The 18,643-nt window shown below is 51.3% G+C and overlaps 1 protein-coding gene across 3 annotated transcripts in view; it reads left to right on the top strand.

Annotated features, from left to right (window-relative positions):
- The window catches only part of PLXNA4 (plexin A4), a 427,922-nt gene that overhangs the window by 320,500 nt on the left and 88,779 nt on the right, over positions 1–18,643 (top strand). For all 3 annotated transcript variants that reach the window (XM_077857378.1, XM_077857377.1, XM_077857379.1), the window contains exons 5-9: positions 1,339–1,439; positions 13,446–13,569; positions 14,273–14,426; positions 15,646–15,745; positions 16,573–16,687. In XM_077857378.1, the coding sequence (XP_077713504.1) occupies positions 1,339–1,439; positions 13,446–13,569; positions 14,273–14,426; positions 15,646–15,745; positions 16,573–16,687 (594 nt within the window). The remainder of the gene's footprint in view (positions 1–1,338; positions 1,440–13,445; positions 13,570–14,272; positions 14,427–15,645; positions 15,746–16,572; positions 16,688–18,643) is intronic.

The raw sequence follows: 18,643 nt of genomic DNA, 5'->3' as shown, positions 1-18,643 counted from the left end.
GGGACACAGCCTGTGCATTTGCTCAGGAAGCACAGAGGCTCAGCCAGGTCGGTGTGATCTGTGCTTCTCGGCGACTGTTGTCTGACGGCAAAAAATTAAAAAGGACAGCCACATCAAATTCTCTTAGTGCAAGCTGAAAGATTAGGTAAGAAGTCTTCTGCTGAGATAAAACAGTGTCCCAAATAGAAAAAGGATGATTCAAAAAACAACAACAACAAAAAAAAACTTTTCATAAAGATGAAACTGGCAAAATAGACAATAAAGACCAAGGCTATTGAAAGAAAATTAAAATTCCATTTGATCCTGGGTATCGTGATTAAGTACCTCTTATGTACTGGGCCCTGAGAAGTCACGTAAAAAGACATCCGGGCACGAAGCTACGTTGGGGAACAAAGAAATGCAAAAGATCTTGCAGAGCATGCAGGCGATGGAAGCACTTGGGCTAAGCAGAAATGTCACGTGGAACATTTTACATGAACAAGCGGCTGGCGAAAGCGAGTACAGGGCTTTGGGGTGGGAGAGGGAGCCTCTAGTCATGAAAAGGGTGTGGGCAGGAGGAGAAGTAGCTAGCAACAGCTGTTCTACGAAAGCACCAGAGTGAAAAACCTTGAGAGCCATTTGGCCAACAGCATGAGAAAGAGAGCAGGTAGGTTAACAGCTACCAAATGAGTTCAAAAGTGTGGAGAATGAGAAAGAGAAGGGTCTTGGACTTGGCTTACTTACATGCTCTCAGGAACCACACAGATCATACCAATGAAACAAAAAAGAGTAAAAGAGATGAACCCAGAAGAAGACAGTACACCTTATAGAGAAAGAAAAGAAAGAAAAAAAAAGAAAGGAAGAAAGAAAGAAAGAAAGAAAGAAAGAAAGAAAGAAAGAAAGAAAGAAAGAAAGAAAGAAAAAGAAAGAAAGGAAGGAGAGGAAAACAAGAATGGAGAAAATAAATATTTGGGTTCATTCCATTTTTAAGAAGTAAGCAGGTGATGGATTGGATGTTTGTAGAGTATTGGGGGGTTGTGATGGTGGGAAAGCGTCAACTCACACTGTATAAATATCTTCTATAACAATTTAATATGAAAAAAAAACAATTTAATATGAGCTGTAAGGAGGTTATGCAGGGAGAGTGCTAAGAAGGTAACAGGTGGTGTCTCCCCCGGATGCTCAGGTGGCCACCCGCTCCAATATCCCCTCAAGGTCTCTTCCAGCCTGGAGCTCTGGGCCTCTTCACGTTCCTACACTGATTCAGGTGATTTATCTGATGGAATAGCATCTCTTCCTGGGGAACTACAGGGAGTTGTGCAAAATCCTGATCACCCCTCTCTTGTCTTTCTGTCCCAGCTCACCAGAGTCCCTGTGGAGTCCTGCAGTCAGTATCGGAGCTGCAGTGAGTGCCTGGGCTCGGGCGATCCCCACTGCGGCTGGTGTGTGCTCCACAACACGTGAGTACTGCTGGGTAGCTTCCTCCTGCCTCGCACTTCCTCCCTATTTCCCCTCCTCTGTCACCACTCTCCTTCCCTCTGATCTCTCTTCTCTCCCTGCCTTTTCTTATGCTTCCTTCTTTGTACCAGTTGCCAATCCTATCCCCTTCTTTGGTTCTGACTTCACGTTAAATTGCCAGATTCCCATAAGAGATATGTGGAAATGTCAGCCTGGGAATGATGATGAATTGGGACTTGGAATCACATGGGTAATTACACCCTGGAGGGCAGGAGGGAGATTATCCCAAACATTCCTGACTCTGACTTGGCTGCAGAGTGAGGCTCTGGGACTGAACGCCAGATAAAGGCACTGGCCTTTGTTGTCAAGTCTCACGTGGGCCACTAGATCATGTGCGAGATATGGACTCTCCATTTAGTGATATGACATCCACATAAGACCTTCTTCAATATCTCCCCAGAATCTTCTGGTATTTGAGGTGTACATTTCGAGTGTGCAGTCCCCAAGGACCCCCCTCTGGCTGTCAGAGGACCCTGCGCCTGGGCTCTCTAGATCCAAAGTCCCTGTCTCAAGGGCTGGCACTCTCCCTCTGCACCTCTCTGCGTGGGTTCCACTGTATTCTCGAGAAGAGGGAAGAAGCAAATGGCATAGGGTGGAGATAAATCAGAGTGGTGATCTGAGAGCTGCGGTACAGGGTACAGACAACCCACCCAGACATGTGCTCTTCGTTGGGGATCCAAAGACCCTTGGCATTGCTGACTGGAGAAGCCAACAACAGCTGGGCCCCACGCAGAGGGAATTTGCTGCCAGTTAAACTATTGTTGCTAGAACCCCAAGCTTCTGGTCAACACTTGAAACTGAGATGCTACCAGTCAGACACCATGTTGCACATTAGGGAGAAGGCTTTCTTACTAAAGAAAGGCTGGTCACATCCAGCCTGAACTGGATGTGACCAAGGACATCTTCCAGTCATTCTCAAGTGTGAGAAGGTGGGGGCAGGACCTTGCCCCCATACCAGGATGCTTCTGAAAGTGAGAAATGTCCTCTTAAATTCTAGTGCATCCTCTCCCAAGGGCACAGTCACCCTCCCGTCCCTGGGGACAGGCTCATGCATCATGAGACCTTGAGCTCTTTGAAATCCCTCAGATGTATTATGGTGGGAAAAATTGAGACCCGTTGACTCACATAAGGGAGGATGACTGGAAACTAGGGGGATGGGAATGTATGCAAACATCTGTATGGTGACATGGAGCTGTAGAGCCCAAGAGCAGCCAGCCTCACAGCATGGGAGAGATTGGGTTCAGAATTCAAAGCAGCTCTGATGGGTGCAGAGGAGTTGCCTGGGTGGTACTTTGAAAGGTAGAAGGGAAGTCATTTCCTTTTTCCTCTGCCCCTGGGGCCTCTCAGGAAGGGGCCATGCTCCAGACCCCTCGTTTCCTCGGGGGCCTAGGCCAGCTGGCTTTTGCCTTAGCCAAGGGTAGCTCAGCAGATCCTGGCGTGGGGTACCCACACTTAGCGTCCGTCAAGGGCAATCAGGAAAGCTGGCCCCTCTCGGACATATCATGTCTGTGGCACCCAGAGACAGGTCTCCATGCCAGCCTTGGTCCTGCCTGGTGACACTGACCCACATGGCACTAAACCCTGTGTGGAGGAAGGACCCCCTAGGCTCTGCAAAGGAAGCAGGGGAGCTGTGAGTAACCCTACAACCTGTCCCTAGAGCTGAGTTAAACAGCAAAAAGGAAGGGGGCACCCAGAATTGTTTCCTGTGTGGCCTCAGTTTCTCCTTCAGTAACATGATACCTGCCTCCTATCAAGTGGACTGGGACATAATACCTGAAAATAGGGGTGGATTGGGGCCAAAGAGAAGTGTAGGTAGTTGGTGAAGGAGCCCATCAGCCTGCAGTGAGAAGCCAGCACTCTGCCTCAGTGTGGCCTAAAGAAAACAACCAGGGGCACCCACTTCGGGCATCTCCCACCAAGTCCAAATTTTACATGGCCCGGCTGTAAATCTGGGGCAGCCCAATTCATCTGCGAATTGGAGACAGTGATGCCTGTCTTGCTGCCTCGTCGCGTTGTCAGAATGAAATCAGGAATCACCACACAGTCGGGGAAGGACCAAGAGCTCCTGGGTGTGGGTGCCCTGCCTCTCTTGACTTTGGTCACCCCCACCAATTGTCTAGATGGCTCTGTTGAAGCTGCATCCTTCATCCTTCCCTTCCCGCGGGATCCCAGCCTCAAACTGCCTTCCTCTGGGTGGTAGATGCTCCTGCTGGAGTCTCCTCACCTCTGTTAACCTGGCATCACATCTCACGTTGGCGTTTGCCTGTCTTCTTTGCGCGTGTCATGTTGGTACAGCCCTTATCGAGTTGCTCAGCACTGAGCTACTGCTGCTGGCAGCTCTTCCTTCCCCAAGATGCCACAGCGGGAACAGGCGTGGGAGAGCCGCGAGGGACCTAGCAGGATGGCTGGGATGGAAATCACTGGAATCTACTTCTCACTCTTTGTAAATGTGCTATGGGGTTTGGACAAGTACAGGCAATTCCCATTACTCAAGGTCACTCTGTTGTGTAAGTCACCACAAACACCGAATCTGAGAATACAGAACCACCACTCCTAGGATGGTTCCAGGGTGGGTTCCTACGAGCCTCTGGTCATAGCATGTCTGTCAACAACTTAATACATAGCTGTGTCTTACGTGTGTCTCTGTTTAAAGACACCTTATTTAATATAAATTGGTTTCTTTTTAAACATTGAACTCAAGGCCAACAGCACTAGAACTCGTGCCTGAACAAAGTTGACCTAGCACATGCATTTTCTCCGTAAGGCACAACATGTTCTTCTCATGCTTAAGAACACTAGACAGCACTTCAGCACAATACCTGGGGGGCATTTTAAACAGTGTCATCACCAACAAAATGCATGAAAATGCAAAAAACACGGCACTCAATAGGCCATGGAAAGGACCTTTGTTTAAAGTGTGAACTGAAACAAGAAAGCAGAGTATCCTCAACCTCGTTCAACCTCTGATAGGGATGTGTGGATGTGGCCACTCACATCTTCTCCACTCTGCTCATGTCCAGAAATGACCACAAAAGGGCCATAAGTATCCAGTTGTGGATTCCATTTTATTTTTTTTAAGATTTTATTTATTTATTCATGAGAGACCCAGAGAGAGAGGCAGAGACACGGGCAGAGGGAGAAGCAGGCTCCCTGTGGGGAGCTGGATGTGAGACTCAATCCCAGGACCCCGGGATCACACCCTGAGCTGAAGGCAGACGCTCAACCACTGAGCCACCAGGTGCCCCTCCAGTTGGGGATTTTAAATAAATGTTAGCAAGTACGGTGAATTTGCAAATATGGAATCCACAACTTAGGAGGATCGTAACTCTGTACATCAGAAACTTGGCATCTTCGTTTATAAAGAGGAAACACAATACCTCTCTGTGCCAGTGGCAAGTGGATAAAATCAGATGATAAATGATGTTGTAAAAGTCCAAGGCACACCCCCAGGCCAAGGTGGTAGTTTCTGAAAGTTTGAGCCTCCTGGTGCTGGGGTCTATGCAAATGTGTCTGATAAATCTCACCCCCACCCCCGCCGGGGGAGGATATAGCTCCTGAGCACCCTATGTCGAGACTGCCTGCCCACCCTGATGTTGCCTCCCAGAGTTAAGGACTAAGGAGAATCGTTGGCCCCCATGGCTAAATGAAGAAGAGAAGGTCCCTGGATCTTCTAAGATGCTGTAAATCAGAATATAATGCTTAATATAGAGAAAGTGAGATAAGCAGGTCTTAAGTGTACACTTTGAACAATTTGGAAGGCCCAGGTAATCCACACTCCCACCAATATCTACAAAATATCTGGGACGCCAGGCTGGCTCAGTCAGTTAAGCAGCTGACTCTTGATTTCGGCTCAGATCGTGATCTCAGGGTCATGGGATCAAGCCCCACATCACATAGCATCAGGCTCCACGCTCAGGCAGGAGCCTGCTTCTCTCTTTCTCTCTCCCTCTCACCACCTCCCCCCCCACCCCCACTGCTCACGTGCTCACTTTCTCTCTCCCTCTCTAAAATAAATAAATAAAATATTTAATATAAAAAGATATACAAAACATTCTTCATCCAGAAGGTTCTCTCATGTTCCTTCCCATTCTTTCCGGTGGGCCTTTCTTCCCTAGTCACTTAAGTTCAGGTCAAAGCCAGACACCGCTTTTTCTAATACACTCTTCATTTTATTTTATTTTACTTTATTTTATTTTTCTATTCTATTCTATTCTATTCTATTCTATTCTATTCTAATTTTCTCCCTTTCATTTTAAATAGTTGCCAGCCAGACATTCATGGTTGGGAGAGATGCATGAGGACATGGCTAGAAAAGGCTGAGGCAGGCATAGGTAGTGCAGAAGGTGGAGGAGGACCAGAGGGAACCTGCAGATACTCCCCCTGGGGGCACCTCTGTTTGCTGAGAACGGAGCATGGTGGAAAATGCAGGGGCTTTATTGCATGTGGGAGTGCTGTGCCCCCATAGGTCTTATCTGTACACCTTTTCACTCTGGCCTTGCTCCCTCAGTGCCAGGCACTGGGCGAAGCTCAGGGGATACAAGGGGACTGCATCAGCCCTGACGCTTCCTGAGAACCAGGACCCTCATCCGGGGAGGGGGCAGGGAGCAGGGGTTGCAGACTGTGCCAGAATCGGCACATTTGGTAAGTCCCCATGATGGGCAAACACCTGTGCTAAGTGCTGCGAGCCTGACCCTCAGGAAAACCAGGGCAAGAGAGCAGCAGGACTCTCTTGAGAGCAGCAGGACTCAAAGGAGGGCTCCTTTGAGTGTTAAGGTATGTCCTTTTTCTGTCACTTTTGCCAACTTTTCCATGGTTCTAGGGAGTAGGAGGCTGAGAGCTTTGTGGGAAGAGGCCAGCAGAGGCTCTGTGCGTGTGTGAGACAGAGAGAGGGAGGGAGAGAGTGAGAGAAACAGGGGGAGAGAGGCGGAGGAGCAGGAGAGAGAGCGAGTGCATAGTTTAAGAGCAGGGCCCCTTCGAACAGGTGGCTCAGGTAGCTGAAAGGGTCCTTTCTACCAGCAAGGGCACAGGTGGGGTGCAGACTGAACAGGCTTAAGAAATGCTCGTGTAATTGAAACGTCCCTCCTGTTGTCTCAAGGGACGGGCCTGCCAGCCCAGTCACACAGAGCATCACCCCATTGTCCCCTCGTGCGGTCCTTGACCCAGCCTGCGGGCTTGCTTGTTTCCAGTGGCAACAATGATTTCAACAGGCTGGGTTTTTATTTGTGCCTGAATCTTGAGCCCATGTTCCCCGGGGCATTCACCTTGGGTCCGAGCCTACCTGTTCTGACAGCCCACCTTTGCCTGTCCTGGGCCTGGAACATGCCCTCCAACCAGCATGCTTGGCACGTCCCAAGGCCCCTCTCCATCTTCCCGCCACCAGGCCCAGGCCAAGAAGCCCATCTCCGTCTCAGCAGGTAACAGGATCCCACGGCAGGCCCAGCCACATGGATTGGCCCCAGACGTTACCTTTCTGAAGAAGATTGGTCAGCGTCACTCCCGGGAGGCTCATGTAACCCAAGACATCAACAGGGGAAAGATAAGATCAGCTTTTATAAAGTCTCCCCCTTGCCCCGTGGTGACCCCTCCTCCTTACAGATTTCTTCTGTTGGGAGAATGCCCACCCCTGGGTGCTTGGCACAGGGTACTGTGCAGTATCCACCCCTTTTCTCTTTTGTATGGTTTCTGCCAAGATGTAGAGAGTGAAGGGAAGGAGAGGGAGAGACTGCCATCCAGAGCGGAAGGGGGAGGTTGCAGCTAGGAAGCTGTCTGTGCACCGAGCCAGCCTGGGCTCAGTTTCCTCAGCTGAGAGCGGCAATGGAAAAGCCACCCTGCCGCCACACTTGAAGAGGAAGGGAAAGACGCACATGAAGCACCTTCACGGTCCCCGGAGGTCACCCTGATGGCAGTGACTGTAGGAGCCGAGGCCTTGGGCCAGACCCAAGGGCCTCCTCCATGGCCTGGCCTCTCCCTGTCCCCCCTTCCAGGACTGGCAGGCTGTGGCTGGGCGGCTGGAAGCACCCACTGCTGGGAAGTCTCCCTGCCTCGGGCGACTCCAACCAGCCGCACCACGGGGGCAGCGTGCCTTAGTTGGCCCCGGCCCCTGGGAAGGTGCAAAGTCTGTCCCATAGCCACGGCTGAGCGTCCCCTTAATGAAGCACGAACAGATTCCAAAAATGCAAGTCCTTCCTTGCTGCTTCTTCGCCTCTCCCATAGCCTGGTTCTATTTTATTTTTAAGCTGTGTCGAAGGACTGCTTACTACCAACCTGCCAAGGCAGTGATCTCTCGAGGGCCGTTTGCAGAATGCCCACGCACTCCTGGGGAATTGGTAAAATCCCTCTGCCCAGCAAACTTTGCAGTCTACACTCTGGTCTTCCCTGAGTCTTTGCCAAGAAGTTATCAGCCCCCGGTCCCGAGGGATGAATCCCAGACTGGATACTGGTGCAGTCGAGTTTTTCCATCTGTGGCTCAGCTGATAGACAGCATGGGTTAAGGAAGCTTGTTTTCCCCTCTTAACTCCTGCCTCCCCCTCCTCCCCACACGCATGTGTAGAGCACATGCTTTCAGGACTGAAGGATATTAAGTCAACACTGTCATCAGCTCATAGGAATTAGGAAAGCCTGGGGTCCATGTGAGCGCTGTCTCTCTCTCCATCTCCTGCCCTCTGTCCCTCCTCCTCCCTCCAACCCGGCTCTTCTCTCCACCTCCTCTTTCCTAGCCTTTCCTCAACCCTTAACAGAAATAAGAGGTCTGAACGGTGCTACCTACTGGCAGAGAGAGGAGAGAAGCAGTCCCCACTTCCCCTTCCCTTGGGCAACTGCTAAATGTAATTCTCTTCTCAGCAACAGGGAAACCTCCACCCCCACCCCAGGTCCCTTTTACCACCACCTGAGGTTGGTGTTCGGGATATCATCTGTTTGAGGAGGGGGCCAAAGGAAGGCAAGGCGAGAGTCCCACCTGGCACCCCCTGGGAGTCAGGCTGTGGGCCTGACGTGACGGTAGTGAGCTAGGCCCACGTGGTTGCTGTGCAAGCCAAGCCCTCAGAGGTTCTCAGGTCTCCTCCGGACTCCTGCTCCTGCTGGTTCTATTCAGTCCTATTCCGCCCTTCCTCCTGCTTCAGCAGCTGGGACCCATGAGGGAAGCCCGTATCTGCTGCTCAGGTTGGCTTTGGAGCTTTAGAGATGACAAAGGGCCATTTCACCAGCTGGTGGCCAAAGGGAAACTATAGTGGAGTCAGCGGTTTACATTTGGTTTTTCCAGGAACAGCCTCAGTACTTAGGTGGAGACTGTGGTGTCAGTCACTGGGTCTAGAATCACGACACTGTGGGGCACGGCTGGTCCACGCTCTTCACGTAAGAAACTTCTTGCACACGCATCTGCCTAGAAGGGTTCCCTTCACCGTCTAGCTCACCCTCCTCCAGGCTGCGCAGCTGTGCCTGCCCATTTCCCTGGGCTTTCCTGAAGAGGGCAAGGCTAACAGGATGGGCAAACCCAGTCTCTTCCCTCACCAGGGTTCCCGGATGGGGACACAGTGACCAACCAACGAGCCCCCGTTAGAATAAGCCATTTGGGGAACCCTACCCCCACTTCCAATTTTTTCCAATCTCCTGGTGTTCTAACCACAGCTCCCCACGATGGTGCCCCTCAGCCCAGGCCATGGCCAACGTGAGACATTAAGGATGGGCGAGAAGGAGGGTCAGCAGTGGGGAGAAGTCAGGACATGTGCTGGTATCCAAGGCTGGGGGACCCTGCTGGAGGGCCTGGGAAGGACCAGCATGCCCCACCCCACCTCCAGCCTGGAGGCTCACCCAGACCCCACTCAGAGCCCCAGTTCCAAATTGAAATTTGCTCGCCCAGTTGGCGGCCCTTAGATGTTAATATTTCTATCACTGTCCTTAGGAATTAATTTTTAAAGAAATTAATCACCACCTCTTCCCTCTCCCTCACCCTCTTCCTTTCTCCGTTCCTCTCTTTTCCAATTTTCCACTTGGCTGGGAATTCTCCAGCAGCGAAAGTTCAGGCTTAGGGGAGGGCGGAGGTGGCTGCTTCATTAGAGAGGATAATCTCATTGGAACCACTGGCTTGAATAATAACCCCTCCAGGGGCCAGGCCTCTGTCCCCATGGCCTTTTCGACACCTCTGAACTGGGGCTGGAGGGCCCAGCTGCAGAGCAAGAGGGATGAGGAAGGGTTGTAGAGAAGGTGAGCAGGGCCGGACTCCAGTTCTGGGGCCCCGAGCTTGTCTGCGCAGGGTCTACCTCCCGCTGGCCACCCGCAGGCCTGCATTGTTGGGGGGCCGTGAGGGTACTGTTTGGGCCACTGCCTGAAGACTCTGTCGCCTGATGTGCACTTTTTGAGACCTGCCTGGCAAATGGATTGAAGCAGGACCTTCCTCAATTTCCCACAGTGGAGTTAAAGGAAATGCTATAGGAAGGACCCAGGGCCCTGTTGAAGGAAACATCTAAGTCACCACCTGCGCCGCCCCCAAAAGTCATTGCATGAGTCCTTTGCATACTTGCCAGCTCTTGCCTGGGCTAATGAGAAATCACAGCCCTAGAAGAGTAGGAGGTCATTACCCTGGCGGACCCTGTAAGAACTCAGAAGGGATCCGTCCTTCCCCCTCCATTATCCTATCACATCTAAGGTCAGTTGCCTGTGCTTTTGGACATTTGCAGCCTCCTGCCTCCACCCTCATGGGCCCTGAGGGATAGTAGAAATGTCAAAACATCCCTGACACTGACCTTAAACTTGACTTTCCACTAAGAGAGCTGAGTAGTCAATACCCTTTGACAGCTAGTAAGAAAGCAGAGCTCCAAGCAAGCCAGACCACTCTTCCCCTCTTTCCTCTGTCCTGGCCTCTGGGGCTCCCCATCCTCATTAGGAAGAAAATTGCTAGAGCCATCTCTGTCTTTTTGTCTCTGATTTGCCCCGTGGGCCAGTCTGAAAAAATCTGTGCTTTTGTGCCAGCTATATTTTGGAAGGCTTGCATGAGGAAGGCAGAGCAGGGGTGGGATCCTAATACTGGTGGGCATTCATGGAGGGCTTGTCTCCTATGAGCTATGCCCTGCTCTAAATACTTTACTTGCATAACCTAACTTAATTCTCCCATAATAACCCTATTTGGTAAATTCAATTCTGTCCCCATTTTGCAGAAGAGAAAATGGAGGCACTGAGAGGTTAAGTAATTTGCCCAAGATTACACAGTTAGGTGAGATGTTTAAAATTGTAAGCTACGGTGGCTTCCTTGGTAAGACTTAAATCTGGGGGGAAAGGGATGACAAGTATTTGGTTCGGGGGCTCTCAAATTTGGGGAGCCATGGCAGGATGCAGTCACATGAGCTTTGGAAGCAGCAATCCATGCAGGTAGACCTTGTCTTGAGATCCCACAGCTGAGTACCTTTGTACATCTGCAAGAGAGGGTAGAGTCCTCTCTTCTTCGTCTGTTATCTCTAGTTAGCAACTCCAGGTGATGCTTGGCCTGGACACGGGTTCATTTTTCTCCCTTCATAATTTAATCAAAGACATTTTTCAGACCTACTGATTGCTCTTGGAAATAAGGACTTCAAAGTTGGGGAGTCAGTGAATAATTTAAGCCTGTACCAGCTCTCTGGGTCTGCTGTTAATGGGAGTAATAACCCTATTAATAGCGATGTCAATGCAGATACCCTAGAAAAGTCCATAACATTAGCTTAATGGCTGGAGGTAATGAAGTCCTCACAGAGGAGCTAGCCTGGTAAATTAACTTCCAAGACTTTTAGGCAGATGCCCTTGTTGCCATGGTCTGCTAAAGCAGCCAGGGAGTGCCAGGGAGGTGACCAATCCATGTCTGACCCTTCGCTCTCGGGATTCCTAGAAGGATCCTGGAGAATTCACAAACTGAAATCATATCCAAAGCACATCCTAGTGGCAGGCAAAAGTAGCCATTCGCCTAGAGACAAAGCTTGAAGGGAAATTTTGAAATCGTCTCAAGCAACAGAAAGAGAACATCAAGATGGTGGAGAAATAGCTTTAGAGTGCAGCACGGGGGTCCATCCCTCACATCTCAGTCTCGAAGATTCGGAAGGATGGTCTTGACACCACGGTGGTCAAGAGCAGAGGCTCCAGAATTCATCTGTTTTCAAATACTGGTTCTCCCTGATTGGCTGGTGACCTTGAGCTAGTTATTTATCCACCCTTCTTGCAGTTTCCTGGTCTACAGAATGGTTTTTAAATGGTACCTGCCTCGTGACATTGTTGAGAGACTGTGACATAAACAATAAGCCTCTAACTGAGGTGCCTAGAAGCGCTCGGTGACTAGCAGCCACTATGGGATTACTCAGAATTATGTTCTACTTTCTTGTTCCACATCCAACTTACTCTGTAGCCACCATTTTTGTCCCTGTATCTCCTCTTATTCCTTTAGTCCACACTTTCGGTGACTTCTGACCCCTCCGCCATTAGGCTGTCCTTCTCACCAAAGCCAAAGATGCCTTCTTTCCCTGCGGTGTTCTCTGCATTGAGTCACCCCAAGAGTGGCCTGGGGTGTCCTGGAGCCTCTCTTCCCTCATCCTCAGCCCCACCCTTCAGCGGTCTTCTCCCTCCCCAGTATCCCCCCCACCCACCCACCCCTCCGCCCTGTGCGGCCTCCACAAGACCTCCCTGGCTGTTCTGGTTCCTACTAAACCCCTTGCCTGGTACCCCTGCCTGTCTTACATCAGCTCCTGACATCCTCCTTCCTCTAGACTCTTAACCAAAACAGATCAGCCCCCGAGGAATGACCTCCCTGCCATCCCAGCTCCTCCAAACTTGTCCCTCTGAGAACCCTGCTCCTCCTTACCCCACAATAGAATCAGGAGACCACAGTTTCCAAATGACGGCAGCTCAGCGAAGGTCCCTGTGCCCGTGGCTTATCCGACTTGGATCAAAACACTGCTCCCTGAAGCTCAGATAGGTGTGGGCAGTGAACTGTCAGTGGAAGGCAGGATGCCCTGGCCTCGGCAGACAGCTTCAGTCCCTTCCCCATGTGTGACGTGCACATCGATGAAGGGCTGTGATTTTTACGTGCATGTTTCAGCAGCCTCATCGGTCAGGACTGTAAGACCTCAGGTCACCCTGGATGTGGGCCACCTGTGACCCGGTAAACTTCGAATGACATAGGATGCTGAGCAATAATAGAGACCTTCTCTGGCAGTTACCGTGCGCCAGGAAACAGATTCCCATCCGAGGCAAGCTGGCTCCGGAGCTCGCTTTGAACTACTATACTCTGATCCTGTGATCCTTCCTTCCCTGCCTTCCCCGCCACCTAACATTTGCCTTCTGTCTACTGGCTACGAGGTATACAGGAGATTCCAGAATAAGTCAGGCTTAGTTTCTTCTTTTGAGTTCACACTTTGTAGGAGAGGGCTGCATGTAACCCAATAGTAATCATATAATCGAAGAAGTTCTAGACTAGAAGAAACCCCAGATGCTCCGAAGGGTGGTGGTGAGAGACTGCAGATGCATCATAGTTGAAGCATGTCTGGAAGGGCAGGTAGAAATTGGACAGGGGAAATGTGGAGAGAGGGTGGTCCAGAGAGCAGAACTGGCTGACCAAGGCAAGAGTGTATTGTATATACAGCGAGAACAAGTCTCGGCTTGCCTAGGAGGGGAGGAGAGTCGCAGGGCTGAGAATGGGTGGGGAGGTAGGAGAGCAGGGCTTTGCAATCCTTTATGTGCATGAGGAGTATGTCAGGGGTCTTTCGGGTGATCTTAAGTGTCTGCATTGGGCAACAAGTGATTAGGATTGCCATCTTTTTCAAAATCCGGCATGGGGTGGGAGGAGCAGGAGGGAGGAAGGGGCCAGGAAGGTCAGTCCTGGACACATTGAGTTTGGACACATCCTGGGAGCCACGGGCAGTGCCTGACCCCCGTACCAGCCCCTCACTGGAGCAAGTGGCCTTCTCCGGAGTCACTGGTCGGTCTGTCCCTCCCAGGTGCACCCGAAAGGAGCGCTGTGAGCGGTCCAGAGAGCCCCGCAGGTTTGCCTCTGAGATGAAGCAGTGCGTCCGGCTGACCGTCCATCCCAGCAACATCTCTGTGTCCCAGTACAATGTCCTGGTAAGGGCAGTGGGATCTGGGCCCAGGGACATGACAACCCTCTCCCCACCAAAGCCCCCCAGTGCCCCTCTGGAGAGGTGGGCCACGCCTGACCAGCATAGCTGCTCGAGAGCAGCTTTGAACAATGTGTCCCTGGAGGTGGAAGAGGGGAGCATGCACAGGACTATTGGGGCAGAGGCTCTCTGCATAATGGGTAGAAAAACAAGCAAATATGTGATACCAAAAATGACCGAAAGGGTGACCGAGAGAGGGAGGGTATTGGGAACTTTATTTCTGTCTGTAAGATGGGAAGGATGTATGTGCAGAGGGAGAAAGGGGCAGGATGGCTCCCATGTTCATGCCCTGGGCACTTGGTGGTTGGTTTGCCATTTTTCCAAACATGGGGACAATGGGAGAGGAGCTTGACCAGCAATATCTCAGTCCTACCCACCTCTCTTTCTACAGACAAATCCCCTAAGCATTCCCATTTCCTGGAGCCAAATCCATTCACATGCAGTGAAGGTTCCTCCGTGTCTGTCTCTTCACTCCCCACCACCTTGCCTCTGGGCCTTGTGATCAGTTGGCTGTCTTCTTCTCTATGTTAGTAATGCCTCCTGTTTTCTTTCTCTCTGCTCGCTTGCTCTCCCTCTATCTTCCTTTCCTATGCACACTCCCCTTCCCCATTTCACGCTCTTCTCTCTCGCCTCTGCGGGGCTGCTCACAGCTGGTCCTGGAGACATACAATGTCCCGGAGCTGTCAGCCGGCGTCAACTGCACCTTTGAGGACCTGTCAGAGATGGATGGGCTGGTGGTAGGCAATCAGATCCAGTGCTACTCCCCAGCAGCCAAGGAGGTGCCCCGGATAATCACAGAGAACGGTGAGCGGTCCCCGGAGGCAAAGCTGGGTGGCATGTCCTTCCTCCTGCCTTGATGAGAGCTCGGGACAGGCATGGGGGCATAGAGGGACCACACAGGCAGGGGAGAGTCAGGGGAAGGGGGTGCTTTGGTGGGTATGATACAGAGGAAGGGGATGAAGTGCCTTTCGCTGCTCTTAGAAATGACTGTTGAAACCAGGTGAGCATCCTGGAGTCAGTGTCATCCTAGGTGAGGAGCAGCTGCAGAGGGTGGAGGGAGGGCTAGGCCGGGGCAGCCTCAGAATGTGCTGGCTGAGTTCAGAGATTGTCCTGGAGCACGAGAGGCTGGGCATGGGGGGGAGGGTAATGGGGGAAGGGAAGCTTGTCAGGAGCAGGGGTGGGGGTGCAGAGCTCCTCTGCTTACCTTACCCTGCCTGCACCGATGGGTCCCTGATCTCGGGCCATGGCCTGCCATCCCCAGCCTGCCCTGCCTTCCCAAAGCTGCATGTTCATGTCCAGCTCCACTGGGAGGAACAAGGGTGGACAGAGGCCCAGTGCTGGTGAGGGACAGGCCCAGCCTGGGCAGATTGATTCCATGTTGGCGCTCCCATTTGGGCTTGTCACATTTGTTCCAAGCTGATTGATTAATGAGACTCTCGGGGAAGGCACAGAACAAGGCTGGAAGTGGGGGCCTGGGGTCAGGGCTGTGAATTAAACATGGACTCCGCCAGCTGAGGATTCCAGGGACACCTGCCAAAGTGGAGCCCTGAGCCCACCAGAGGAGGGGATGTCAGACCAGGATGTCTCCTTACCAAGATGGGGAATGAACTTAGGTGGCCACATACGCGCACATGCATGCAAAACCTCTCACATGGCCCATGGCAATGTCACAGAGAGTCTACACTTTGTCCTGGTAGCTAATCAATGTGTGTGTAATTCTGTGAGTCTGGTATGGGCACTGTGCATGCAAGCCTGTCAGAGTATGCATACAGGAGGGAAGCTGGTGAGCACATGAGGGTGGGTTCTGGGAACGCAGTGTGGATGGAGGAATAGACCAGAAGCACCCTCTGCAGATACTCTCGGGGCTGTCCTGGGACTGAGCCCTGCTGAATCAGAGTCCTGTCAGAGCTGAGAGCACCCCAGGGGGAGCAGGCTCCCCTTTCCCAGCATGCATTACTCTTAGTAAGACCCTCACACAGGTCTTGACCTCCCCCTTGAACTTGTGGCTGGCTCTACCCCACAGGAGACCACCATGTTGTCCAGCTACAGCTCAAGTCAAAGGAGACGGGCATGACCTTTGCCAGCACCAGCTTTGTCTTTTACAACTGCAGCGTCCACAATTCGTAAGTGGCCCCCAGCCTTGCTCCGCTCCCTGTTCCTGGGGTCAGGGTTCATCTGGAGATAGAAGATGCTAGCATTGTTTGCAAGGAGTTACCATCTAGAGGCCCTGTAAGAAGGGGAATGAGACAGGTCCCTCCTCTGGTAGCCATAGGGTTCATGGGAAGGCTGGAATAAACAGAGTAAGAACCTGTAGTGTGGGGATCTCCAAATCCCTAGCCCATACATCTTCTCTGGCATCAATCTGTCTAACCGATTTGGCTCCCACCATCTGTTGAGGAGGAGGGTGCTCCTCATTTGAAGAATGGAGCAGCCAGAACCCCAGGTGAGAAGAGGGGTCTGAGGAGGGAGAGAAGCCCCCATGTGTGTCCAGGCCGGGGCAGGTCCAACGAGCACCGAATGCTCAGCTCTCCCCAGTCCCCTGTGGGCTGGGTCAGGACTCTGGCTGTGGAGGGCCAGAGTGGGGCAGGAAGGCACATGCTGGTGAGCTCTGGCCTGGGGGTCTCACTCTGGCTCCAGCTGTAGCCTGGCCCTGTTTGACTGAAGCATGGCCCCACAATTCAACAAAAGAGGGCACCATCCTGTGGAGCTGGAGGTGGTTGGTTAGGCCCTTGAGGACTAAGGTTTTCACCTACCTGAGTGAGGGGGAGGAGGCCACAGATTCTGGGCATCCTGAGAACCTGGCGTAAAAAAGGGATAGACTGGCATCAGATCTGCTTTTTCTGAATGTTTGAAAGTGGTTTCTCCTACTATGAAAAAATATTTTGCTAGGCCCTTGGCTTTGGGTTCACTGAGGTCCTATGATTTGTGCCTCTTCTTCTTCTGTGCCCAGGTGCCTATCCTGCGTTGAGAGCCCATACCGATGCCACTGGTGCAAATACCGCCACGTCTGTACCCATGACCCCAAGACTTGCTCCTTCCAGGAAGGCCGAGTGAAGGTGCCGGAGGTAGGTCTGTTGAGTGCTGTTTGCTTGTGAGCATGGAGCGCACACATGGCAGGCCTTCCCTCAAGAAAACAGGCAAATCCTACAGCACCTTTTTCTGCCCCAACCCTGACTCTTAAGGGACCACTTCATGAAAGCAGTAGACATGCAAAGCTCTGTGCTAGGGCCAGTGGGCTCTGGGTCAGTCCTGGAGGTTCAGCTACAGGCAAAGGTACATTCCAGATCATTCTAACCATGAAGACCCTCCACGTGCCAGGGGAGTTATAGACCAATTGCAAAAAGATGGGTGTGCGCATGAGATAGAAATAATTATAAGTACACAGCAAGACAATGTATAGACTCCTTGGCTGTCCCTTGGAGCATTGTCCACCAAGCATATCTGAGATTAAATTGGACAAGTTGAGTAACAGGGAGAAATAAGAAAAAAAGAATAGGCAACTTATCAACCAGAGTAGTGGTTCTCAAAGTGTGGCTCCCAGACCAGTGGCATCAGCATCACCTGTGAACTTAGTTAACCACTCCCCCTCAGACCAACAGGATAAGAAACTCTGGGGGTGGCCTTGGTACATGGTGATTCTATAGCACTGTCCCATTTGGGAATCACGAGAGTTGGCTTCATGGTTAAGGAGCTGCGCTTTTATTTTCTCCTAATCTTCATTCCTATCCTTTGTTGTTGTTTTGTTTCATTTTTTTGTTTCTTGAGAGAGATTGGGAGAGAGAATGCACATGGTGGGAGGGGCAGAGGGGGAGAGAGAGGGAGAATCTCAAGCAGATGCCCTGCTGAATGCAGAGCCTGATGAGGGACTCGATATCACAACCCTGAGATCATGACCTGAGCCAAAACCAAAAGTCAGATGCTCTACTGACTGAGCCACCCAGGCGCCCCTATTCTTACCCTTGAACACTATTCATCATCATAATAGAAATACTCTATGCCTGCGTTGGTGCCTTTCTTAGGAGGTAACTTTGTGGGCAAGGACCTCAAAGTGAATGGGTATAAAAATACTTTGGAAAGGTCTGCTATGGTTCAGCCATTATGGTGCTTATGTGACTCCAACCATCAGGCCAGGAGGACTGAACAAAGTGGTTGCTTTGGGATGTGGTTATTTCGAATAGAAAGATATATATATATATATATATATATATATATATATATATATATATAGAGAGAGAGAGAGAGAGAGAGAGAGAGAGAGATTGTTGGTTAGACCCCACTGAATGCAGGGGCAGAGCTGCAGCCTGACTCATGCTATCTCCATCAACACTGGACTCAGTTTCCAACATCTTCACCCCCTTCCCTAGCCTTGGGTACACCTTTCAGCCCCCTTCCCATACCCACATGGGTGCCATGACCATGTGGCAAAACCCACATCTGTGAGAACAGAGAATGGTCTTGATGCAGGAAGCCTAAGAGCTTTTTGGGGAATAGGAAGGGAATGGTAAGAACCCATCACAGTGCCTCGTCCCTTCTCCCAGACTTCTACCCCTGTGAGAACCCTAACTTTGGCCAAACCTTTAATGGCAGGAGGGAAGCTGTCTTGTCTCTGAGGCTGAGAGGGGAGGGTGATGTCTGTTCCACCGCCAATGCCTGCTGCATTGGGCCCTGCCAGCCCAAGGGGACATGACTGAACTCTGTCTGGCAATGAGAAAACCCAAGCTCAAAATCTCGTCTTCCCAAGCTCTGATGGCTGAGCGGGAGTTCTACAGGTAGAGAATGGACAGAGCAATTGATTTGAGAGGTAAAGTTAAGGAATGGTGAGGGGGTCACGGAGAGAGGATGATCTGACTGAGTGGGGGGATGTGAGGAGCAAGCACAAGAGAGAAACAAAGAGAAGAAAGAAGATGTTGTGGAAGTCCCTAGACATAAAGCCCTCTCCCTCTACAATGAGGCCTATCCTTGGCTAGAAATGGCTGCTGTGTATCATCATCAATAAAAGAGACCCAGACATAGATTGTCCC

Source organism: Canis aureus, chromosome 18, assembly GCF_053574225.1.
Source record: "Canis aureus isolate CA01 chromosome 18, VMU_Caureus_v.1.0, whole genome shotgun sequence".
Lineage (NCBI taxonomy): Eukaryota > Metazoa > Chordata > Mammalia > Carnivora > Canidae > Canis > Canis aureus.
Note: the sequence above shows the minus strand (reverse complement) of the source record. Positions and strands in the feature narration are given on the sequence as shown.